The 27471-nt window shown below is 39.1% G+C and overlaps 1 protein-coding gene across 2 annotated transcripts; it reads right to left on the reverse strand.

Moving 5' to 3' along the window:
* Positions 1-10057: 10057 nt before the first annotated feature.
* Positions 10058-14998, reverse strand: LOC142178892 (uncharacterized). 2 transcript variants are annotated; one of them, XM_075248683.1, is made up of 2 exons: positions 11279-14998; positions 10058-10824 (listed from the first exon to the last, which is right to left on the reverse strand). In XM_075248683.1, the coding sequence occupies exon 1, from the start codon at positions 12860-12862 to the stop codon at positions 11501-11503; it is 1362 nt and encodes a 453-aa protein (XP_075104784.1). In that variant the 5' UTR covers positions 12863-14998; the 3' UTR covers positions 10058-10824; positions 11279-11500. The 2 variants fall into 2 exon arrangements, with proteins under 2 accessions (XP_075104784.1, XP_075104785.1); XM_075248684.1 differs by having other exon boundaries at positions 11279-14969.
* Between the last annotated feature and the right edge of the window lie 12473 nt (positions 14999-27471).

Here is a 27471-nt window from a genome sequence, read left to right on the forward strand (position 1 = left end):
AGGGGGTTGGGCTGGTTTTAAAAGAGGCCAGGTCTGAAAAATAAAAGGCTATTTGTTAAATACCCAAACAATTGATAAAAAATATTTTATAAAACAATTAACAGATTATAAAAAATAATTTTCATGCATACAAATGCTTTAAAATAATTACTCAATATTTTAAAAGTACAATGAGTTATTTTCTGGTAAAATAATTTAATAATTCATGCATGAGCTATAATTGCAAAGTTATTGTAATTGTAACCAAAAAATGTAAAGTGTGGCTATTTGTGCAATAATTTGAGCCTAATATAAATATAAATATAAATAGCAATATTAAGCCGTGAAATTGTTATAAAGTCCTTTGTGATACAATTTGTACTTATATAAATAAAATATTGGGATAAATTAATTACAAATCCCTAAAAAATGTAGTAATTATGGAAAATTTTAATTGATGCTAATGCATAGTTTTGAAGGCATACATGCATTTGAAAAAATATTATAGGAAAAATTTGGGTATCAACAGCTGTCTCTCTTTACCCGGGAAGGATGAAATATTTTATGGGTAAAAAATGATGGCCAATTTTGACCGATTGGGATGTGTAATTCTGGACCCACCGGTGAATTAAGCCGATAGAGTTGTTATAAGAATGGTGGCCAATTCCTGCAAATGTTCTTTTGTGTAGGGTAATGTCTGATGGAGTTATGATTTGAATCTGGAATGCAACGGATGCATTATATGGAAAATATTTGGATGGTTACAGAGTAAGGTGGGTGATTGACGGGAATCAGTAATAATGGCAAAGTGAAAATGGTATGAGCGGAGACCGGAGTGAAGGCTTCTCCTATTTGAAGAACGGTTACTTCCTGGATTTCCTGCAAACTTAAAACGCAATGCATGCGAGTATATAAATTACTACGATAATTTAAACGTGATGCAAATTTCCTTTGGACCATGAAAGTTTGTCTTTGGACGGTGCAGAAGACGTCCTTAGACTATAATGTCCTGGGCCATAAATAGTGAGGTAGGGGATTCGCAGGCCATGAATTCTCGGGCCATGAGGATGGTGCCTCTAAACCATGAAGCCTTTGAATAATGATATGCAAATTTGAGAGATCCTCAGGCCATGGCATGGTGTCTTCCGGCTATAAGGATGATGCCTTTAGACAATGATGCCTTTGGACAAGTTGGCGATGTTTCAGCCCATGAGATGCAATAATATGATGCTAAAATCAACAAGACAAGGCCTAGTCTTATGAGGTTGAGGGCAGAGCTTAGGACGAAAGAGGAACAAATAGATAGAGCCGTAGAGACAACGCTTAGTCTCAGCAAATAAAGGTGATGATTGGCCTTATGTAAATAGGAGGCAGAGCTTAGCCTCATGCGAGATTTGGGACAGGGCTTGGTCCTATGCATATGGAAGGTAGAGCTTAGCCTTATGCAAATAAGGAGGCAGGGATTAGCCTCATGCAGGTGGAGACAGAGCTTAGTCTCATACAAGATTTTGGACAGGCTTTGTCCCATGCAAATGGAAGGCAGTGCTTAGCCTTATGCAGATATGAGGCAGGGCTTAGCCTCATGCAAGGTTTTAAACAGGGATCAGTCTCTTGCAAAGGGAAGGCAGTGCTTAGCCTTATGTAAATATGGAGGGAGGGCTTAGCCTCATGAAAGATTTGAGAAAAGGCTTAGTCTCATGCAAAGAGAAGGTAGTGCCTAGTCTTATGCCAATATGGAGGCAGGGCTTAGCCTAATGCAAGATTGGAGACAGAGCTTAGTCTCATGCAAGGAGAAGGCAGTGCTTAGCCTTATGCAAATTTGGAGGTAGGGCTTAGCCTCATGTAAGATTGGAGACAGAGCTTAGTCTCATGCAAGGAGAAGGCAGTGCTTAGCCTTATGCAAATATGGAGGCACGACTTAGCCTCATGCAGGAATCGAGGCAGAGCTTAGTCTCATGCAAAGAGAAGGCAATGCTTAGTCTTATGCAAATATGGAGGCAAGGCTTAGCCTCATGCAAGATTGCAGATAGAGCTTAGTCTCATGCACGGAGAAGGCAGTGCTTAGCCTTATGCAAATATGAAGGCAGGGCTTAGCCTCATGCAATATTGGAGACAGAGCTTAGTCTCATGCAAGGAGAAGGCAGTGCTTAGCCTTATGCAAATATGGAGGCAGGGCTTAGCCTCATGCATGGTTCAGTATAGGGCTTAGTCCCATGCAAATGGAAGGCAATGCTTAGCCTTATGTAGTGAACAGTTAGCAAATAGGAGTAGAGTATTTCTTAGCTAGAGATGTATTCGGTGTCTGGTGGCATGATTGATAATGATTTGATGCGTGTATATATTTGTGAATGCTACTGTTATGTTAGATGTGCCTGCGCTCAAAGAAAAAATTTGAGTTTTGTAAGGGAAGGTTGGTTCGTGCCTTCGTATGCTGGCTTTGCTCCGATCCATTCTGGAGGCCTTGTTTGAGATTCCCTGGGTAACACCTGGCTGTCACGGAAATAGAGTTTTCAAAAATATGCATTTATTAATGATACTAATGTTATTTTTTTTTTTAAAACACAGTGAAATATTGAGTAATTTTAGATGAACTAATGACTGTAACACATTTCAGAGACATTGCAGCTTTCTTGTATTAGAATTTTGAGGGTCCTCCATACAATTTTACCCCAGTTTGGTAAATGATCCTTCGGTCATTTGCGAGTGACGAAACTTGTTGAACCTTCTTCAGAATTTTGAGAATCCTTCTCAAAATTCTGCCCCAGTTTCTTAATCAATTTCTGACTTTCTGTTATGTGATGGCATCGGCTGGACTTGCTCTGGAATTTTGAGGGTCCTCCTCAAAATTCTACCCCAGTTTCTGGTTCTAGGGGAAAATGAAAATTTATTATGCTATGACCGCACCTACAGGGCTACCTATGTATCCCCTCTTAAATGGGAATCAGGTCAAGCGTAGTTCAATTACATCATATGAAGTAATGTAAACAGTCTAAACATAGTATCTCTTGACTGCATCTGAATTGATTGGTTTCGGCCAGACTTCTCCGTCCATATCCGCAAGTATGAGTGCTCCTCCTGTTAGCACCCGGTGAACCATGTAGGGACCTTGCCAGTTGGGAGAGAATTTCCCTTTGGCTTCATTCTTCAAATTATCTTAGTTTGACTCTTTTGTTGAAATCCCTGGACATTCTATTCTGATAAAGATGATCATGACATACTGCATTCATTCTTTTTTCATCTATGAGGGTCAATTGCTCGTAGCGGCTCCTTATCCATTCTACGTCGCTGAGTTCAGCTTCCTGTATGATTCTTAAAGATGGGATTTCTACTTCGGCTGGAATGACAGCTTTGGTACCATAAACTAATAAATACGGAGTTGCTCCAGTTGACGTGCAGACTGTAGTGCGGTACCCCAATAGGGCAAAGGGTAACTTCTCATGCCATTGTTTGTGTTTGTCTACCATCTTCCTTAGTATCTTCTTGATGTTCTTGTTGGCGGCTTCTACGGCTCCATTCATTTGAGGCATGTATGTTGTAGAGTTTTTGTTCTTGATTTTGAAGGTTTCACATATGGCTTTCATTAGGTCACTATTGAGATTGGCTGCATTATCAATGATAATGGACTCGGGAACTCCGAATTGGCAAACAATACGATCCTTGACAAGTCTGCGATGACTTTCTTGGTTACAGCTTTGTAGGATGCAGCCTTTACCCATTTTGTGAAGTAGTCAATGGCCACTAGAATAAACCTATGCTCGTTTGAAGGATCGGGCAGATGACATCCATTCCCCAAGTAGAAAAGGGCCAAGGTGCACTTTTTGCGTTGAGCTCATTATGAGGTACACTTATCATGTCTGCATGTACCGGACATTGGTGGCATTTTTGTAAGTACCGGATGCAACCCGTCTCCATGGTCATCAGAAAATATCCGGCTCTGAGTATTTTCTTGGCTAGAACAAAACCATTCATATGTGGTCCACAAGTTCCTGCATGTATTTCTTCGAGTAATCTGGAAGCTTCCTTTGCATCAACACACCTTAACAAACCTAAATCAGGGGTTCTTCTATACAGGGTCCCTCCGCTTTGGAAGAAGTGATTGGATAGCCTTCGCAGCGTATGTTTTTTAGTGTGGTTTGCCCGCTCTGGATATTCTCCTCTCGTCAAATATTCTTTGACGTCATGGAACCAAGGCTTTCCATCCATTTCCTCTTCAACATGAGCACAATAAGCTGGTTGATTGTAGATCCTCACTGGGACGAGATAAATGAAATTCTTGTCTGGATGTTGTATCATTGATGACAAGGTGGCAAGTGCGTCTACAAACTCATTTTGAATTCTGGGTATATGTTCGAATTCTATCTTTGTGAATCTTTTCATCAGTTCCTGCACATGATACAAGTATGGTAGTATTTTGGTGTTCTTCGTAGCCCACTCTCCTTGAACTTGATGCACCAGAAGATCCGAATCTCCAATCACCAGTAACTCCTGTATATTCATATCGATGGCAAGATTGAGCCCGACTGAGTAGAAGAACCTGGATCTGCACATAAAACACATGTGTAGGAAAGGGCATGAGTACACAACAACGGTACGTGCCAAGCCTAACCTCGGTTGAGTAGTGGCGAGGAAGGTCAGAGACCTACTGATTATATGTATATAAAACAAGGTTAAATAGTATGAAGTACGACAACATAATTAAAAATACCAATAGTCGATAAAGAGTAAAATTACAGACTAAATATGCTCAGTACACAGAGATAGCAACAGGGGATCTCCCAGGATATCGTCCCATAGTCCCAAACGTAAATGAGTAGAGGATCTCCCGGGATATCGTCCCCTAATCCGAATCATAAATATACGGAGGAATCTCCCAGAAAACCAATCTGTAGTCCCAAAGTAAATATCCAGTACAAAAGAATCTCCCGGGTGTCGTCCCGTAGTCCCAAATGTAAACATGCAAGGGGATCTAGTGGAATATCGATCCGTAGTCCCAAAGTAAAACATGCAAGGGGATCTCCTGGGATATCGTCCCGTAGCCCCAAGGTAAACACACAACAATCTCAAGAAAGAATCTACAGTTTTATTCGAGAATAAAAGGAATTCTACTCTAAACATGCTGCACAGATGGCAAGTAAGCAGTTCAGGCAGATATGATAATTAGATCACATAAACATGCTTTTTCCACTAAACAAGAGTCTTCAAGTATGAGTACTCCTGAATTACAAGAAATCATAGATATTTACTTAATGACAACGGGGGTTTTCAACAATTATCTTGTGTACGCACTCATCACCTCATGTACACGGCACTCATGTAACAACAGTACCAAAATCCTAAGGGACGCAAGGTTAGGCAAGCCACTTACCTTGAACCAGCTCAAAATCAACCTGAAACCATGCTCTTGCCACGAGTATCCAACTCCATGTGGCCCAAATCTAATCAAATAATTTTTACAATGTAAATATAACTACAGACAATGAATTTAGCTAAAGGAATCAAAGCTAAGGCAAGAAAATAGAAAAACGCCCAAAATTCCTCCCCGGGCCCATGTCTCGGAATCGGATAAAAATTACGGATTATGAACAACCATTCACTCATGAGTCCATATAAAAATCACTCAAATCCAATACCAAAATCTCGATCAAAATCCCAAAATTAGGCCTATGAACTTTTCTCAAAATTTTCCAATTTTTCATCTTAAATCCGAAATTAGATAATGAAATCAAGCATAGATTAGTGGGATATAATCATAGAGGAGTTAGGAATCATTACCCAATGACTTCCTCTAAAAATCTCTTGAAATTTTGCCTTCTACCGAGCTCCCAATTTAATTTTGTGATATGAACTCAAAACCCTCAGTTTTGAACTTTAAAAATCTGCACAGGTATGCCATTCTTCGCGGACGCGATCAAAGCCACGTGTTCGCGTAGAAGAATTTCTTGGGGTCCAGCTGTTCCATCTTTCCTCTTTGCGAACGCGTTCAACTCCTCGCGTTCGCGATCCTTCCACTGGCCATAACTTCGCGAACGCGAGCTCCTTTTCGTTCGCGAAGAACAAATCTCTGCAACAAAAATACCAGAAAATCTGCTATCTTTCCAAAGTCCAAAATGATCCATTAACCACCCGAAACTTACCCGAGTCCCCCGGGACCTCAACTAAACATGCCAACCAATCCTAAAACATCATACGAACTTCGTCCAACCCTCGGATCATATCAAACAACGCTAAAACCACGATTCACCCTCCAAGCCACGCCTAATGAACTAGAAATATCAATAATTCTACAACCGATGCCGAAACCAACCAAACCTTATTCGATTGATCCCAAATTTTGCACACAAGTCACATTTGACACCATGGAGCAATTCTATCATTCGGTTGGCATAGGTTTGAGGTTGGCATAGGTTTGAGGTGCTAGAGAGGCGTTGGGTCCAATTACCGGATTTCAGAGCGAGGTAAGTCTCCTGTCTAACCTTGTGAAGGGGAATTGACCCCGTAGGTGTTGTATTTGTTATGTGCCACATATTGTTGGAGTTACACACGTATAAGGTGATGGGTGTCCGTTATGTATGCTTGAATTCCTGATTAGATCTAGGTAGACTTCGACTCATGTCATGCTTTAATTGTGATATTTGAGTTATTCTTGCCAACTTAATTGCTTTAATTTACATTTTTACCTGAGGCTACACTTGCATAAATTATCGGACTTGCAATTTAAGATATTTGGCGAGCTACTTGATTCACAATAGAGATTATACTTCCTTTTACGGATTGTTCCATTGTAGTACGAATATGTCCGAAAGTTTTTTGAATTTCATAACTCACACATATATTCGTGAGTGGGGCTAGTGACCTGTCAAGTTTCACTATTCCTATGGGATTGAACGAGTGCCTCAGCAGTATCATTATGGGATCGGGTCATTCCCCTCGGCAATATTATGAGGTGCATCTATGGTTTGTGCCGGTCGACCCTTAGTAGTATACACAATTATGGGATTGGGTTGAATGCCTCAGCAATACTATTATTAGATCGGGCCGTACGCCATGGCAGGATATCACGCCATTAATCTTATGGGATCAGGTCGTTTGCCTCGGCATAATCATGCAAAATATTTGATAAGAAGTTAGCGTACTTATGATTCTTCCTGACTTGAGATGTGACCATTTATTTGGTGTTGACCATTACGTATTTCGTTTGAGGAAGTATCCGGTATTGGAGGACTTCGTATTTACCCTTCAGTTGAGGATCGTATTATGTACCTATATATGTTTTCAATGTTTTACTTGCCTTGCTTAGTACCTGTCTACATTTATTGTACTTGATTTACTGGATCACTAGTAAGTGTTTATGTCGATCCCTCATCACTACTTCTTTGGGGTTAGGCTAGATACTTACTGGATACACATTTGATTTACGTATTCATGCTACACTTATGCAATAATTGTGAAGATACGGAGACATGTACTTTTGATTGTTGTAGTAGTATTGTATATTCTGGTTGATGTTCATGCACTTGTGACACTGATTTTTAGGAATTTAGATCTTGCTCTTGGTTGTATTCTGCCATGATTTTCTGATTTATATTTTTGTCTTATTGGAACATTTAAAATAATAATATCTATGTTTTCTATAAAAATAAAAATAACTTCCACTCTTTGTTCCCTTAAACGGTTTCGAAATGCATTTTGGATTAACTTGTGATATGTTGATTTAATTGTTGGCTTGCCTAACGACGGCGTTGGGCACCATCACAGCCTATAGTGGGATTAGGGTTGTGACATTCACCCAAATATCCACATTCTTAATATGTATATTATGATATTATAATATTATGATTCATTATTATTATTATTTTTTTCCGAAGGAAAATAATAACTCATCTTTTCCTGAAGGATGTAATGACCATGTGGTTGTCGCTTTTATACAAAATATTCAAATTTTAATGGTATTTCTCCCTAAAGGAAATATTTATCACAAAGTTAGTAGTTGAAATACTGAAGTTTGTAATTTTTGTCATTTATGAATTTAGAATTGCCTTTATATTATTCATTTGATTATTCATTTGGTATAATAAAATTTATCAAAAGCTCTTGAAGAGCTAACTATTTGTCTGGAAGTCACACAACACAAGTAGTGTCCGACTAATATTTGATGTGGACAACAAATTAAAGGCTCCAGAAGAGCTTATATATAAATATGTCATTCATATTATATGATTATGGTCAAAACATATGTTGTAGTACATTTGAAGTTTTCTAATACAAATGGGTATCATATTGAGACTACAAATGAGTGGAAGATTGAATATCTTCATTTTATCACAATCATACAGGGTCAAACAATATGTGCATGACAAGTTACCCGCCTTATTCTTCAATTTGTACTACATAAATATAAGCATGATGAAATCATATTCCACAATAAATCGGAAGTTTATTGATACAAAAGATTGTGCCATAGTAAACCAGATGTTTACTTATCACGACCCAAAACTAACCTTGTCGTGATGAAATCGTGGTACTAGGCAAGCCGACAAACACCAAAACAAACGAGATTTTCATTTCAAGAAAATTTCCAAAGCTATTTAATATGAAACCTTCACAAGGAGTGTAAATCAAAACAAAAGAGTGGAAAGGAAGCCCGACATTGGGGTGTCACTAGTCATGAGTGATAACAACACGATAGATGATTCAAGAATTACTAAAGGAAAGCAAGAAAAATCAAGAAACGCACGAAAGCTAAAGAAAATAAAGAAACGAAAAAGACGGAAATTAAAGATAGATTGAATTTAAGAAAAGAGTTTCTTGAATTCAAGAAGTCTATTCTTGAAGTTGAATCCTAACAACAACAATTAGCTAACGAAGAACTAATCGCCTTATGATAGATACTTAAAAATAAGAGATAGATTGTGAAACCCGACCCTTTAGAATAACAAGAACAACAATAAGCCTAAACTTATCACCTTTCTTGAATACCTAGAAGTGATCTAAGATTTCAAAAAGGGTTTAATCTTACCACCTTAAGTTGAGTCTTGAAGGTTGAAGAATAAATACAAGAGTAGCCACACACAAGAGTGCAAGAAAAATCTCACAATTTTTATTGATAATAATCTGAATAATCTAAGTCTAAAAATAAAGAAGATACCTTATGTCTAAAAAAATAAGGAAATAAAGTTATAAACTACTTTGGACAACAAGTCCAACTACCTTAGGAAAAGAAAAATACTAGGAAGCAAAAACCAAGTCATTCTTGGAAAGTGATTCCAAAAATCTTAGGAAAAGGAAACATAACCTTAACTAACTAGGAAAGCAATAAATATAGTCCTAAAATATATGGGAATAAGTCTCAAACCAATCTTTGATAGAATCTTGAAAATCTTAAAAATCTTAAAGGAAATTTGCAAGCAACTTGGCACCAACTTGCACTCAACATCTAGCACGCCTATTTTACCCTTTTTGGACATCAATAAGTCCATTTTATGCTATTAAAAATGTGGTTTTATGTAGGACTTCATGGGCTGCAAGTTTGGAAACATTTTAGATGCCAATATTGTCCAACAATGGCCTGATTTGAACTTTCTTCAGAGGATGTTTCTTGGGATCGAATCCACCTCTTCTTGGACATGAATTTGGGCCAAAAAATAATTATAACACCTAGATAACTCATCTACTTTATCCTTAAGTTCTTCCTCTCAACTAACAACTTCTTTGACCGTTCCTGAAGTCCAATGACCTTGATTTGCATCTTTTTAGCTTGAGATCTTGTTAAAGGCCCTCTTTGAGATTCCAAAGCTTCATCCTTGTCCTTGAATAGATTTGAGCTTCCTAGGATGCTATCATTCCCCTCTTCTTGAAGAACTAATCACCTTCGGTAGAGAGTTAAAAACAAGAGATAGATTGTGAAACCCGACCCTTTAGAAAAACAAGAACAACAATAACCCTAAACTTATCACCTTTCTTGAGCACCTAGAAGTGATCTAAGATTTCGAAAAGGGTTTAATCTTACCACCTTAAGTTGAGTCTTGAAGGTTGAAGAATAAATCTAAGAGTAGCCATACACAAGAGTGCAAGAAAAATCTCACAAATTTTTATTGATAATAATCTGAATAATCTAAGTCTAAAAATAAAGAAGATGCCCCTTATATAGGTAGGAGGGGGCCACGAAATTAAGGCTAAAAAAATAAGGAAATAAAGTCCTAAACTACTTTGGACAACAAGTCCAACTACTAGGTAGCAAAAATCAAGTCATTCTTGGAAAGTGATTCCAAAAATGTTAGAAAAGGAAACATAACCTTAACTAACTAGGAAAGCAATAAATATAGTCCTAAAATATATGGGAATAAATCTCAAACCAACTTGGATAGAATCTTGAAAATCTTGAAGGAAATTTGCAAGCAACTTGGCAACAACTTGCACTTAACATCTAGCACGCCTATTTTACCCTTCTTGGACATCAAGTAAGTGCTTTTTATGCTATTAAAATATGGTTTTATGCAGGTCTTCATGGGCTGCAAGTTTGGACACATTTTAGATGCCAAAATTGTCCAACAGTGGCCTGATTTGGACTTTATTCAGAGGATGTTTCTTGGGATCTAATCCACCTCTTCTTGGACTTCAATTTGGGCCATAAAATAATTATAACACCTAGATAACTCATATACTTTATCTTTAAGTTGTTCCTCTCAACTAACAACTTCTTTGATCGCTCCTGAAGTCCAATGACCTTGTTTTGTAGCTTTTTAGCTTGAGATTCCAATACTTCATCCTTGTCATTGAATAGATTTGAGCTTCCTATGATGCTATCATTCCCCTCTTCTTGAAGAAAATTAGTTCTCGAATTTCGGCCTTGCAAGAAAACGAAGACAAGCACTAGTAAATGACATCCACTAATCTGAAAAAATGGTAAAAATAAAACATGATAGTGACCATGATAACAACTAGGTCAGGAATCCAAATTAGAGTAAGAATTTGAGAAGTAAATGCGGAAACAATAACAACAAGGAATTGAACAACTAAAATTAAAGAGATGAAAATAAAGGATATGGGACGAATTCAAGGAAAGAAATCTAAGAACTTCCAAGAACGTAAGTTCTATAGCCTTGACAAGATCAAAGTAACAACTTCTTGATTTATGGAAGAAATCAAACGCCTTTACTTAAAAAGCAAATCAAAACAATAGATTCGGATCTTGACCACTTTACGAGTAACTTGAGACAACAATTAATAACTAGTATTAATCGCCTTCTAAGAATACCACAAAGGAATCAAAGATATCATAAAAGAGAAGTAATCTTACTACCTTGAACTAAGAACTAGTAAAGGTTGAAAGATAAATCTCAAAGCACAAGTAACAAAGGTTCAAAAGAACTCTCGAAGTATGATATACTTAATCAATAAATGTTGTATCTTATGAATGAGAAGAACTCCCTATTTATAGGAGTACTAAGTCATAAAAGTCCTTAAAATTAGGTAGGGTGGTTGCTAAGGCATACAAAGTCATTACAATTAGGTAGGGTGGTTGCTAAAGAGTAAGAAAAGTCATTAAAATTAGGTGAGGGCGGCCAAGACCCTTTGGGGCAGATTTGGGCCTTAAAACAACTAGTTTGGGCCATTGGTTTGGACTCCAATTGGGCTCCTTTTGAAACACCCCCTTTTGGACCTCTTTTAAACTTATTTTGAGCCCTTTTTGATGGACTTCAAGGGCTAATTTGGTGACCCAATCTTCCTCCTCTTGGACTTCAATTTGGACCACCATATAATTGTAAAATTTGGACAATTTATTTCCTTTGGTCTTGAGCTCTTCCTCTACAATTGAAAGCTTCTTTATTTGCCATTGAAGTCTAGCAACCTTAGTTTGCAACTCTTTAGCTTGAGATCTTGTATATGGCCTTGGAGCTTCCAAAACTCTATCCTTGTCCTTGATGCTATCACCTAGCCAATTCACATCCTTTATCCTTGAGCTCTTCCTCCCAATTAATAACTTCTTCATTTGCACTTGAAGTCTAATGATCTTGTTTTGTAATTCTTTAGCTTGAACTCTTATTAAAGGCCATCTTTGAGATTCAAAAGCTTCATCCATGTCCTTGAATAGAGTTGAGCTTCCTAGGATGCTATCATTCCCCTCTTCTTGAAGAAAATTCGTCCTCGAATTTTGACCTTGCAAGAAAAAGAAAACACGCACTAGTAAATGGTATCCACTAATCTGAAAAAATAGTAGGAATAAAATAAGATAGTGACAATGTGTCCATTTAACCCAATCAATCCTAATAGGTATAAATACTCCCTTATAAAGAATATGGACATCATCATCCCAATAAAATTTATGTCTACCTAGATTAATACAATAAAAACCTCTCTTAGATGCACCATGCAATGGAACTTGCAATTCGATCTTGTCGGTATGGCAGTCCATGAGTATACATGATAAAGAAATTATAAGAGAGTAACTACACATCCATTTAATATAAGTACCTTTACCACATTTAACAAACAAGATACATTCATGATATAGACTACTAACTACAATTACAAATCTCATGGATTCCTCTACATGAAAGAGTATTTGATCACCAGTATTACAACAATCATGCATATCCTCTTTACTAGAAACAAATACTTTTACAATCTTACAATGAACATGACTTGAAGAATGACTCCCCATCACATAACAAAGATCACATTCTTTAGCACATGAAAACTCATTAGCCACTTGAATAAGATAAGAAGAAATATTTAACTCATTTGCAAGCCTCTTCACAGAAATTCCATGCCTCTTTCCACCAAGTTGGAATAAGTAATCATCTATGTCATACACAATTTCAAAAGGAAGCGAATTACTCTTACACATTAACTTAGATATTATAGTTAATGTCTTGATGTGCATCAAAATATCATCATCTACAAAAAATTATAAAGTCACCAATATAAGAAATAAGAGTGTAATTCATTACCTCCAAAAATACCTTAGGTGTTCTAGAAAGACCAAGAATGCAAATAAACCAATCATACATACCATACTTGGACTTATTTACCAATGGAACATCATCACCTTGTATTCTTTTATGCAATGGCTCCACCTTAGCAATGCTTTTAGGCAACTCCATGTCATAACCCTGTAAATAAGAATCGAAATAGTCAAAAGGTTTAATAACAAAGAATTTAATCAAGCTTTTGTCTTCCACCATCCAACAAGAATTGATATTGCCGAATTTATGTTGGAATCCAATTGGATCTTTTGCCACCATCTCTTGCGCCTCACCACTCCTTTCAAAAGGTATTTCATCACGTGGCTGCACAAAATCACAAGAACTAAAACAAGAAAGAGTTAATGGGTTAGGAAGTAAAGAAACGTTTTTCTTGCTTACACTCTCTTTGGCTTTTATCGCAAGACTAATGTTTTCCTCACCCTTAGCCTCTTTTCTCTCACTAAAGAGTTCTTTTCCTTCACTCAATCTCTCTTGTTTCTCTCTCTCTACCTTACAAACTTTGTTTCTCTTATTGCTTTCTCTCTTTTCTTTTTTCTCAAGATCATTGTTTACCTCACTTGACATCCCACTCTTTTTACTCAAGACAACCTCTCCTTTTTCCTCTCTTGGAATGTCAACATGCACTCCCTTACTCTTCTCATTCTTTTCTCTCTCGTATTTTTCCATATTCTTTTTAACAATCTTTTCATCTGCACAAATTTGTGAGGGAGTCAAAGGTCCAAGACTGAGTTTCTTCCCATTAACCTCAAAAGAGTATCTATTTTTTTCGATACTATATGAAGCACTTCTATAGATATTCCATGGCCTTCCCAACAAGATATGAAAACGATTCATGGGAATGACATCACACCAGATCACATCCTCATACCTTCCAATAGAGAATGGTAATAACACTCTTTTATCTACCTTTACTCCTTTCAACATGTAGGGATCAATATGTTCAACACAAGGCAAGTTCAATTTCTCAACCATATAAGTGCTAATTAAGTTATAGTTAAATGCTTTGTCAATTCTAAGGGTATAAATTGTAGACATCACTTTAGCTCTTGTTTGAAAAATAACTTTACCATTGTCTTCTTTCCATTCGATATATTGTAATATCGACCTTTCAAGAGTCATAGATCTACTCCTTCCACTGCAACTACCTATTTGAGATATCTTGACATAGATTAAAGGAAATATGAATCTCTCAAATTTGGCTTCTTTGTTTTTTTTTTCAATTGTTCTCTCACACACTTTATCCTTTTTTTTTCTCTCGAAATGACCTTTAAATAAAATACTTTGTAGATTTATAGTTAAACCAACTCGTATGAAGTTCTTAGTAGTAAAATTCAGATTTTTGGGGAAATAATGAAAGAAAAACCAAATCCTAGAACTATTAGGCTCGGTTGAAACATGACGCGAACAAAAAGGAAAGGATTATATGTTTAGATTCGAAAGAGTAAGAAAATCTAGGATCCCCTCTTCTTGTTTCCTTTGTTAATTTTTGGTAACAAATTAGATACAAAAAAAATATCTCGGGAGCACTCAATTCTATTTTTTTTGTTCTAAAAACTGATTTTCGCTTCTTTTTTTCTTTCTTTTTTTAATTTTTTTTCTTTTCTTTTCTTTGCTCTTAGTATTCAAGAAATCCCAAGACTTACCAAGAATGAAATCTTGATAAAAACCGCTCTGATACCACTTGATAACAACTAGGTCAGGAATCCAAATTAGAGTAAGAATTTGAGAAGTAAATGCGGAAACAATAACAACAAGGAATTGAACAACTAGAATTAAAGAGATGAAAATAAAGGATATGGGACGAATTCAAGGAAAGAATTCCAAGAACTTCCAAGAACGTAAGTTCTATAGCCTTGACAAGATCAAAGTAACAACGTCTTGATTTATGGAAGAAATCAAACGCCTTTACTTAAAAAGCAAATCAAAACAATAGATTCAGATCTTGACCACTTTACGAGTAACTTGAGACAACAATTAATAACTAGTATTAATCGCCTTCTAAGAATACCACAAAGGAATCAAAGATATCATAAAAGAGAAGTAATCTTACTACCTTGAACTAAGAACTAGTAAAGGTTGAAAGATAAATCTCAAAGCACAAGTAACAAAGGTTTAAAAAAACTCTCAAAGTATGATATACTTAATCAATAAATGTTGTATCTTATGAATGAGAAGAACTCCCTATTTATAGGAGTACTAAGTCATAAAAGTCCTTAAAATTAGGTAGGGTGGTTGCTAAGGCATACAAAGTCATTACAATTAGGTAGGGTGGTTGCTAAAGAGTAAGAAAAGTCATTAAAATTAGGTGAGGGCGGCCAAGACCCTTTGGGGCAGATTTGGGCCTTAAAACAACTAGTTTGGGCCATTGGTTTGGACTCCAATTGGGCTCCTTTTGAAACACCCCCTTTTGGACCTCTTTTAAACTTATTTTGAGCCCTTTTTGATGGACTTCAAGGGCTAATTTGGTGACCCAATCTTCCTCCTCTTGGACTTCAATTTGGACCACCATATAATTGTAAAATTTGGACAATTTATTTCCTTTGGTCTTGAGCTCTTCCTCTACAATTGAAAGCTTCTTTATTTGCCATTGAAGTCTAGCAACCTTAGTTTGCAACTCTTTAGCTTGAGATCTTGTATATGGCCTTGGAGCTTCCAAAACTCTATCCTTGTCCTTGATGCTATCACCTAGCCAATTCACATCCTTTATCCTTGAGCTCTTCCTCCCAATTAATAACTTCTTCATTTGCACTTGAAGTCTAATGATCTTGTTTTGTAATTCTTTAGCTTGAACTCTTATTAAAGGCCATCTTTGAGATTCAAAAGCTTCATCCATGTCCTTGAATAGAGTTGAGCTTCCTAGGATGCTATCAGACCATGTGTCCACTTAACCCAATTAAGCCTAATAGGTGTAAATACTCCTTTATAAAGCATATGGACATCATCATCCCAATAAAATTTATGCCTACTTTAGATTTGTCCCATAAAAACCTCTCTTAAGGTAGTCAAAAAATGTGCTTGACAATGAAATTACAAAAGATTGATCATGCGTTCATTTAAAACATGTAACTCTACCACATGTATCAAATAAGACACTTTTATGATATAGCCAAGTATCAATTACAAATTTCATGGATTCTTCTACATATAAGCTATTCAAAGAAGCACATAAATCCTCAAGAATGTTAGAAGAACCCATAATTCCCAAAATAAAAGTTTCAATACATTCAAGCTCATGATTATAACTTTCCCAAATAATATTCTCAACATCAAAGGATTCTAAACAATTGCTCAAATTGTCACAGAAAGAGTCATAGATAAGCTCATGAAAGAGTATTTGATCACTAACTTCACAATAATCATGCATAGCCTCTTTCCTAGTATCAAATACTTTTACATGCTCAAAATCAACATGAATAGAACAATGACTTCCTATCAAGAAGAGGGGAATGATAGCATCCTAGGAAGCTCAAATCTATTTAAGGAGAAGGATGAAGCTCTTCTATAGTCATACCATGGTTTTCCTAACAAGATATGATAATTATTCATGGGAATCACTATCACGACCCGAATTTCCCACCCTCGGGAGTCGTGATGGAGCCTACTAATGTGAGCTAGGCAAGTCAATTATTAGACAAATTACCCTTTTACCAAATTTTATTCTCTTTAACATTATATGAAATAAAAACGTGTAAACAACGAAAATCTAGAATAAGCAGAAGAAAGCAATAAAATATCTGAATATGTGTCTATTACAATAGCTTAAACCTTAATCACCCAGAACTGGTGTTACAGTACCATAGACGGTCTAAGACTAGTAAATACAAGGTCTGAAAATAAAAGACACGTTGTTTCTGAAGCAAAGAGATGAAATAGGAAATAAAGGATAGAGGAGATGCCAGGGCCTGCGAACGCCTGCAGTTCTACCTTGGATCTCCGTGTGGACTGAAGGTAGCCTCCAAACTACGGTCCAAGAGCTGCTCCGGGATCTGCACATAGTTCAAAGAGTAGTATCCGCACAAACGACCCCATGTGCTGGTAAGTGCCTAGCCTAACCTCGGCGAAGTAGTGACGAGGCTAGGACCAGACTACCAGATAAACTTGTGTAGTTATATAATATACAGCAGAAAGTAAAGCAGGAATAAACAAGTGAAGATGGGAGGGGGAAAGCATGCTCCGGGGAATAACAGGTAAAAACAGAATATCAAGAGAATTATAAAGGAACCAAAATCCAACTACTAACAAGGATAAGGGAAACAAAGGCAAAATTAACTTTCATTTCACATCTTGTTGCAAGCGTGCAACCCGCTCCCATTTCATATATCTCATGGCAGGTGTGCCACCCGCTCCCATTTCATTTATCCCGTGGAAGGCGTGCCACCTGCTCGCATTTCATTTTTCACGTGGCAGGCGTGCCACCCGCTCCCATTTCATTTATCTCGTGGTAAGCGTGCCACCCGCTCCCATTTCATTTATCTTGTGGCAGGCATGCCACCCGACCCCATTTCATTTATCTTATGGCAGGCGTGCCACCAGATCCCATTTTATTTATCTTGTGGCAGGCGTGTCACCCGCTCCCATTTTAATTATCTTGTGACAGGCGTGCCACCCGATCCCATTTCATTTATCTTGTGGCAGGCATGCCACCCGATCCCATTTCATTTATCTTGTGGCAGGCATGCCACCCGATCCAAGTTATAAGTCAACAACAATCACAAAGAATCCCAGCAAGGGAACAAGATGAATATAACAACATCCCGGCAAGGGAACAAGAGCAATATAACAACATCCCAGCAAGGAAACAATAATATTTCAATAACATCCTGGCAAGGGAATAATAATATTTCAATAACATCCCGGCAAGGGAGCAATAATATTTCAATAACATCCCGGCGAGGGAACAATAATATTTCAATAACATGTGAAGTGAAATAATTTACAATGGAGTCATAACAATTACAATACAAGGCTCACGGGCATGCTTGACACCTACGTATTGATACTCGTCACCATGCCTATACGTCGTACTCCACAATTAACATGTAGCAAATAAGACACAACTCCTATCCCTCAAGCTAAGGTTAGACCAAACACTTACCTCGATGCCACGAACACAATTCACATTTCAATTATAGCTTTACGCCTTGATTCCACCACCAATTCGCTTGTATCTAGTCACAAGTTACTTAATTACATTAATAAATGCTAAATGAATCAACCCGAATGCATGAAAATGAGTTTTCCAAAGTTTTACCCAAAATGTCAAAAATCTCTCTCGGGCCCACATCGTCAAAACCCGAGGTTCGAACAAAAACCCGAGTACCCATTCCCCCACGAATCCAAATATATAATTTATTTTGGAATCCGACCTCAATTTGAGATCTAACTCCCCAAATTTCAATATTCTTAGGTTTTTCCCAAAGCTCCCATTTCCACCTTGAAAACCCTATATTCTAGGATGAAATCTTGTAAAAAGAAGTTAAGAAGTAAAGAAAATGAGTTAGAAATCACTTACCAATATTTTGGAGAAGAAAGGTTGTTTGAAAAATCGCCTCTTATGTTTTTGGGGTTTTGAAAAATGAGAAATAACTGAAAATCCCATTTTAATATATCCCTCTCAGACCCCCTGCACAGACCGCACAAAATCGAGTGCGGCCACACAGCTCTCCATGTGAACTATAGTGACATGCTTTAGTATTTTGGCCATAACTTTCTCTACCAATGTCCAAATTATGATTTATTTACCTTTCTGGAAACTAGACACGAAGGGCTACAACTTTCTTGATTAAATCATCTCAAAATTCTTTGTAGATCAAACGATATAAGCTTCCAAAGTCGGACTAGTGAACCTGTGTGGACCGCACAAAATCGAGTGCGGCCGCACAGCCCCCACCGCGAACAACACCAAAACCAATGCGGTCAGCACTGGCGAGTTTAGAGATTTGCACTTCTCTGAACCTACAATATCCATGTTTTAAGCCTAAGACATCCCGGAACCTATCCGAAATTCACCTGAGCTCTCGGAACTCAAAACCAAGTGTGCATACTAACTCAAAGACATCATATGGACCTACTCATGCGATCACATCATCAAAATAACATGTAAAATCATGAATTAAACCTCAAAACTCAACATTTTCATCAAGAATTCTCAAATTTCATAACTCTTCAACCGAAAGTGCAACTCACGTCAAATAAACTCCGTTTTAACCAAATTTTACAGTTATCTTTCAAATACTATAACAAGTTTGTATCGGGCTCCAGAACCAAAATACGGGCCCGATAACAATGGTTTCAAACATTAATTCTTTTCTTCATTTCTTAGATTTCTAAGAAATCTAAGAAAAATAGTTTCTTTCAAAAATTGATTTCTAAGGCTTGGGACCTTGGAATTCATTTCCGGGCATACGCTCAAGTCCCATATTTTACTGCGGACCTCTCAGGATCGTCGGAACACGGATCCGGGTCCGTTTGCTCAAAATGTTGACCAAAGTCAACCATAATCAAATTTTAACTCTAGAAATTTCTATTTCTCATATTTTTGCATATAAGGCTTTTCGGATATAGGTCCGAACCATGCACGTAAATCAAGGTGAGGTAAAAAGGAGGTTTTTAGGCCTTGGAGCACTGAATTCACTTTCAACACAAGTGATGACCTTTTGGGTCATCACATTCTCCACCTCTAAAACAATCGTTTGTCCTCAAACGGACATAAGAAGCAAGTACCTGAGTCGGGAAAAAGGTGAAGATACCGGCTTCGCATGTCGGACTCGGACTGACAGGACGATGCCTCAGCAAGCTAACCTCTCCACTGAACATGAACAGAAGGGAAATTTTTTGACCTCAACTGACAAACTTGCCGGTCTAGAATAGCTACCGGCTCCTCCTCATAGGACAATTCCTTGTCCAACTGGACAGTGCTGAAATCTAACACGTGGGATGGATCGCCTTGATACTTATGAAGCATGGACACATGAAACACTAGATGCACAGCTGATAAGCTCGGCGGCAATGCATGTCTGTAAGCCACCTCTCCCACTCGATTAAGAATCTCAAACGGGCCAATAAACCTAGGGCTAAGCTTGCCCTTCTTTCCAAATCTCATCACGCCTTTCATAGGCGACACTCGGAGCAATACCCACTCACCGACCATGAAAGTCAAATCTCGAACCCTGTGGTCGGCATAGCTCTTTTGCCTGGACTGAGCTGTACGAAGCCTATCCTGAATGATCCTGACCTACCCAACAACCGAGCCTCTCTCAGCTCAAATCATCCAACCAGAGACCGACACCATCTACCATATAAAGCCTCATAAGGAGCCATCTGAATACTCAACTGGTAGCTGTTATTGCAGGCAAACTCTACTAAATGCAAAAACTGATCCCACGAGCCTCCAAAGTCAATGACACAAGCTTGGAGCATATCCTCCAAAATCTAAATGGTCTGCTCGGACTGCCCGTCCGTCTGAGGATGAAATGTTGTACTCAACTCAACCCGTGTGCCCAACTCTCGCTTAACTGCTCTACAGAAATGTGAGGTAAACTGCGTACCTCGGTCCGAAATGATAGACTCGGGCACACCATGAAGACGAACAGTCTTCCGGATATAGATCTCAGCTAACCTCTTGGAAGAATAGGAGACTGCCATATGAATGAAATGCGCTGACTTGGTTAACCTATCAACAATAACCCACACTGCATCGAACTTCCTTAGAGTCCGTGGGAGTCCAACAACGAAGTCTATAGTGATCCGCTCCCACTTCCACTCAGGAATCTAAATCTTCTGGAACAAACCACCAGACCTCTAATGCTCATACTTAACCTGCTGACAATTTAAATACCGAGCCACAAATGCTACCATATCCTTCTTCATTCTCCGCCACCATTATTGCTGCCGTAAATCCTGATACATCTTTGCGACGCCCGGATGAATAGAGTACCGGGAGCTATGGGCCTCCTCTAAAATCAACTCTCGGAGCCCATCCACATTAGGCACACAAACTCGACCCTGCAACCTCAAAACTCCATCATCTCCTAAGGTAACCTGCTTGGCACCTCCGTGCTGCACCGAGTCTCTAAGGACACACAAGTGGGGATCATCGTGCTGCACCGTGTCTCTAAGGACACACAAATGGGGACCATCATACTACCGATCACAGATACACTACAATAATGAAGAACGAGCGACTGTGCAAGCTAACACACGACTAGGCTCAGAAACATCCAACCTCACGAACTGATTGGCCAAAGTGTGGACATCTAAAACAAGAGGTCTCTCACCGATTGGAATATAAGCAAAACTGCCCATACTGGCTGACTTCCTGCTCAAATCATCGGCCATCACATTGGCCTTTCTCGGATGATATGAGATGGTGATATCATAGTCCTTTAACAGCTCCAACCACCTTCTCTGCCTCAAATTCAACTCCTTCTGCTTGAACAAGTACTGCAGGCTCTTGTGATCCATGAACACCTTACATGCCACGCCTTACAGATAATGCCTCCAAATCTTCAATGCGCGAACAATGGCTGCCAACTCAAAATCATGAACCGGATAATTCTTCTCATGAATCTTTAACTTCCGCGAAGCATAAGCAATGACTTTGCCATCCTGCATCAATACCACACCAAGCCCAATACGAGATGCATCACAATAAATTGTATATGGACCTAAACCTATAGGCAAAACCAACATCGGTGTTGTAGTCAAAGCTGTCTTTAGCTTCTGAAAGCTTGCCTCACACTCGTCCGACCACCTGAACTGGGCACCCTTCTGGGTCAACCTGGTCATCGGGGCTGCGATAGATGAAAACCCCTCAACAAACCAACGCTAGTAGCCTGCCAATCCCAAGAAACTCCGGATCTCTGTAGCTGATGATGGTCTAGGCCAGTTCTTGACTGCCTCTATCTTCTTCGGATTTACCTGAATACCCTATTCTGATACAACATGACCCAGGAATGCAACTGGAGAAACACTCTAAGCAGCTCATGCTCCTCCCGACTGCGGGAATAGATCAAAATATCATCAATAAAGACTATAACCAGTTCATCATAAATCCATAAAAGTTGTTGGGGCATTTGTCAATCCAAAAATGACATAACCAGGAACTCATAATGCTTGTACCGAGTGCGGAAAGCTGTCTTAGGGAAATTGGATGCCCTAATTCTCAATTGATCGTAGCCAGATCTCAAGTAAATCTTCAAAAATACCTTGGCACCCTAAAGCTGATAAAACGAATCATCAATCCTCGGCAATGGATACTTATTCTTGATTGTAACATTGTTCAACTGTCAGTAATCAATACACATTCTCATCGATCCTTCCTTCTTCTTAACAAACAACATCGGCGCACCCCAAGGCGAAGCACTAGGTCTAATGAAACCTTTTTCAAGCAAGTCTTGCAACTGCTCTTTCAACTCTTTCAACTCAGGCGGGTCCATACGATACGGCAGAATAGAAATGGGCTGAGTGCCCGGAGCCAAATCAATGCAGAAGTCAATATCCCTGTCGGGTGGCATACCTGGTAGGTCTGAAGGAAATACCTCAGGAAACTCACGAACAACAGGCATAGAATCAATAGAAGGAACTTCGGTACTAGAATCGCGAACATATGCAAAATAGGCCAAACACCCCTTCTTGACCATACGCCGAGCCTTGACATAAGAGATGACACTACGGGTAGAATGACCAGGAGTCCCTCTCCACTCTAAACGAGGTAAACCCGGTAAGGCTAAGGTCACAATCTTGGCATGACAATCCAAGATAGCGTGGTAAGGTGATAAACAGATCATCCCCAATATGACATCAAAATCATCCATGTCCAGAAGTAACAAATCTACACGAGTCTCAAGACCCTCAATCACAACTATACACAAACGATGGACTCGATCTACCACAATAAAGTCACCCACCGGTGTAGACACATATACAGGAGAACTCAAAGAATCACTAGGTATAACCAGATACGGCGCAAAATAAGATGACACATAGGAGTATGTAGACCCTGGATCAAATAGGACTGAAGCATCTCTACTAAAAACCAAAACCATACCTATGATAACTGCATCAGAAGCCTTAACCTTGGGCCTAGTTGGAAGAGCATAACATCGGGGCTGGGCCCCACCACCCTGAACTACATCTCTAGGATGGCCTGCTGCTGGCTGGCCTCCACCTCTAGCGGCCTAAGCTCCACCTCTAATACCTATGCCTCCACCTCTAGCACCTCTACCCCCAGCCAGTGGGTTGTAGAACACTCGGTTCCTGGACCGTGGCATGGGAACCCTGATGCTGAGAGTTGCTCGATGCTCGAGGGCAATACCTAGCAATGTGCCTCGTGTCTCCACAAGTAAAACAAGCCCTCGGCTACTGGGGCTGATGACCCGGGAAACTCTGAAGTGTTGGTGCATTGATAGGAGCTGGTGGTGCACTATAGGACTGCTAATCAGAATACTGCATCTGAGAACCATGGCCACCTAAAGCACCGTGAGAAACTTGAAGTGCTAACTGAAAATGCCTAGGAGGATGGCCTCTACCATATGAATCCCTACCTCCAGACGAGGTACCACTGAATCAGCCTGAATGACGAGGTCTCTTGTCAGAACCCTGACCACCTCCCCGCGATAGAACCATCTCAACTATCTGGGCCACATTGGCCGCCTCTTGGAAAGATATCTCACTCCTAGTCTCCCTAGCCATCTGAAGATGAATCGACTTAATAAGTCTATCAATGAACCTCCTCACCCTCTCTCTCTCTCGGTGGGAAGTATAATAAGAGACGAGCCAAGTCGATGAATCTGGTCTCATACTGGGTAACAGTCATAGAACCTTACTGGAGACACTGAAACTGCATCTGATAGGCCTCTCTCTAAATAATGGGGATAAACTTCTCTAGAAATAGCTGAGTAAACTGCTCCCAAGTCAAACCTGGCAATCCGGCTGGTCTAGCCAAACAGTAATCTCTCCACCAAGTCTTGGCGGATCCAGACAAGCAAAAAGTAGCAAAATCGACCCCATTAGTCTCAACTATCCCCATGTTCCTAAGAACCTCACGACAGCTGTCTAGATAATCCTGGGGATCTTCAGAATATGCACCGCTGAAAGTGGTAGTGAAGAGCTTGGTGAAACCTATCCAACCTCCACAAAGCCTCCGAAGATGTAGTTGATCAATCACTGGTCTGTGCTGCTGCTCGGCTGAAAAAGCGGTATGTGACTTCGCCATTCGTGAAGGACAAGATTAGAGGTTTCAATTTAACAGTGAGAGAACTAAATCGCACGGCAGAGAAGAATAGAAGTGAAATTTTTCCTAACTCTGTAGCCTCTGGGGATAAATAAAGACGTCTCTGTACCGATCCTTCAGACTCTACTAAGCTTGTCTGTGAACTGTGAGACCCATGTAACCTAGAGTTTTGATACCAACTTATCACGACCCAGATTTCCCACCCTCGAGAGTCGCGATGACGCCTACTAATGTGAGTTAGGCAAGCCAATTATTAGACAAATTACCCTTTTACCAATTTTTATTCTCTTTAACATTATATGAAACAATAACGTGTAAACAACGAAAATCTAGAATAAGCAGAAGAAAGCAATAAAATATCTGAACATGTGTCTGTTACAACAGCTTAAACCTTAATCACCCAGAACTAGTGTCACAGTACCACAGACGGTCTAAGACTGCTAAATACAAGGTCAGAAAATAAAAGACGCACTTTTCCTAAAGCAAAGAGATAAAACAGGAAATAAAGGATAGAGGAGACGCCAGGGCGTGCGAACACCTGTAGGTCTACCTTGGATCTCCGCATGGACTGAAGGTAGCCTCCAAACTACGGTCCAAGAGCTGCCCTAGGATCTGCACATAGTGCAGAGTATAGTGTCAGCACAACCGACCCTATGTGCTGGTAAGTGCTTAGTCTAACATCGGCAAAGTAGAGACGAGGCTAGGACCAGACTACCAAATAAACCTGTGCAGTTATATAATATACAACGGAAAGTAAAGCAGGAATAAACAAGTGAATATGGGAGGGGGAAAGCATGCTTCGGGGAATAACAGGTAAAAACAGAATATCAAGAGAATTATAAAGGAATTAAAATCCAACTACTAACAAGGATAAGGGAAACAAAGGCAGAATTCACTTTCATTTCACATGTTGTTGTAGCCATGCAACCCGCTCTCATTTCATATATCTCGTGGCAGGCGTGCCACCCGCTCCCATTTCATTTATCTCATGGCAGGCGTGCCACCGGCTCCCATTTCATTTATCTCGTGGAAGGCATGCCATTCGCTCTTATTTCATTTATCTAATGGCAGGCGTGCCACCCGCTCCCATTTCATTTTTATCTTGTGTCAGGCGTGCCACCCAATCCCATTTTATTTATCCTGTGGCAGGCGTTCCACCCGCTTCTATTTCATTAATCTTGTGGCAGGCATGCCACCCGATCCCATTTCATTTATCTTGTGGCAGGCATGCCACCCGCTCCCATTTCATTTATCTTGTGGCAGGCGTGCCACCCAATCCCATTTAATTTATCTTGTGGTAGGCGTGCCACCCGATCCCAGTTATAAGTCAACAGCAATCACAAAGAATCCCGAAAAGGGAACAAGAGCAATATGACAGCATCCCGGCAAGGGAACAAGAGCAATATAACAAAATTCCGGCAAGGGAACACTATTATTGCAATAACATCCCGGAAGGGAATAATAATATTTCAATAACATCCCGACAAGGGAACAATACTATTTCAATAACATCCCGGCAAGGGAACAATAATATTTCAATAACATGCTTCGCAATAATTTACAACGGAGTCATAACAATTACAATACAAGACTCACGGGCATGCTTGACACCGACGTATAGATACTCATCACCATGCCTATACGTCGTACTCCACAATTAACACGTAGAAAATAAGACACAACTCCTAATCCCTCAAGCTAAGGTTAGACCAAACACTTACCTCGATGCCACGAACACAATTCACGCTTCAATTATAGCTTTACCCCTTGATTCCACCACCAATTCGCTTGTATCTAGTCACAAGTTACTTAATTACTTCAATAAACACTAAATGAATCAACCTCAATGCATGAAAATGAGTTTTCCAAAGTTTTACCCAAAAAGTCAAAAATCTCTCCTGGGCCCACATGGTCAAAACCCGAGGTTCGAATAAAATCCGATTACCCATTCCCCCGCGAATTCAAATATATAATTTGTTTTGGAATCCGACCTCAATTTGAGGTCTAACTCCCCAAATTTCAATATTCTTAGGTTTTTCCCAAAGTTCCCATTTCCACCTTGAAAACCCTAGATTCTAAGATGAAATCTTGTAAAAAGAAGTTAAGAAGTAAAGAAAATGAATTAGAAATTACTTAATAATGTTTTGAAGAAGAAAGGTTGTTTGAAAAATTGTCTCTTCTGTTTATGGGGTTTTGAAAAATGAGAAATAACTGAAAATCCCGTTTTAATATATCCCTCTCAGACCCCTTGTGCGGACTGCACAAAATTGAGTGCGGCCGCACAACTCTCCATGTGGACTGCAGTGACATGCTTTAGTATTTTGGCCATGGCATTCTCTACCAATGTCCACATTATGATTTCTTTATCTTTCTGGAAACTAGACACTAAGGGCTACAACTTTTGTTTTTTAATCATCTCAAAATTCCTTGTGGATCAAAAAATATAGTCTTCCGAATTCGGACCAGTGAACCTGTGCGGACCGTACAAAATCGAGTGCGGCCGCACATCCCCCACTGCGGACAACACCAAAAGCAATGCGGTCAGCACTGGTGAGTTCAGAGATTTGCACTTCTCTGAACCTGCAACATCCATGTTTTAAGCGTAAGACATCCTGGAACTTACCCGAAACTTACCTGTGCCCTCGAAACTCCAAACCAAGTGTGCATACTAACTCAAAGACCTCATATGGACCTACTCATGCGATCATATCATCTAAATATTAAGTAAAATCATGAATTAAACCTCAAAACCCAACATTTTCATCAAGAACTCTCAAAGTTCATAACTCTTTAACCAGAAGTCCAACTCATGCCATATAAACTCCGTTTTTCACCAAATTTCACAGTTATCTTTCAAATACTATAACAAGTTTGTACCGGGCTACGAAATCAAAATACAAGCCCGATAACTATGGTTTCAAACATTAATTCTTTTCTTCATTTCTTAGATAATTCAGCAAATAATTTCTTTCAAAAATTGATTTCTAGGGCTTGGGACCTCGGAATTCATTTCTGGACATATGCTCAAGTCCCATATTTTAATGCGGACCTCCCAGAATCGTCGGAACATGGATCAGGTCCCGTTTGCACAAAATATTAACCAAAGTCAACCATAATCAAATTTTAACTCTAGAAATAGGTCCGGACCATGCACGTAAATCAAGATGAGGTAAAAAAGTGGTTTTTAGGCCTCGGAGCACTGAATTCACTTGCAACACAAGTAAAAGGTCATCACAATCACATCACACCAGATCGCATCCTCATACCTTCCAA

This window comes from Nicotiana tabacum, unplaced genomic scaffold (genome assembly GCF_000715075.1).
Source record: "Nicotiana tabacum cultivar K326 unplaced genomic scaffold, ASM71507v2 Un00020, whole genome shotgun sequence".
NCBI classification, from domain to species: Eukaryota; Viridiplantae; Streptophyta; class Magnoliopsida; order Solanales; family Solanaceae; genus Nicotiana; species Nicotiana tabacum.

Excerpts from the sequence above, each read along its gene's own strand:
- LOC142178892 (XM_075248683.1), bottom strand. The coding sequence starts at position 12,862 with ATGCACATCAAGACATTAACTATAATATCTAAGTTAATGTGTAAGAGT.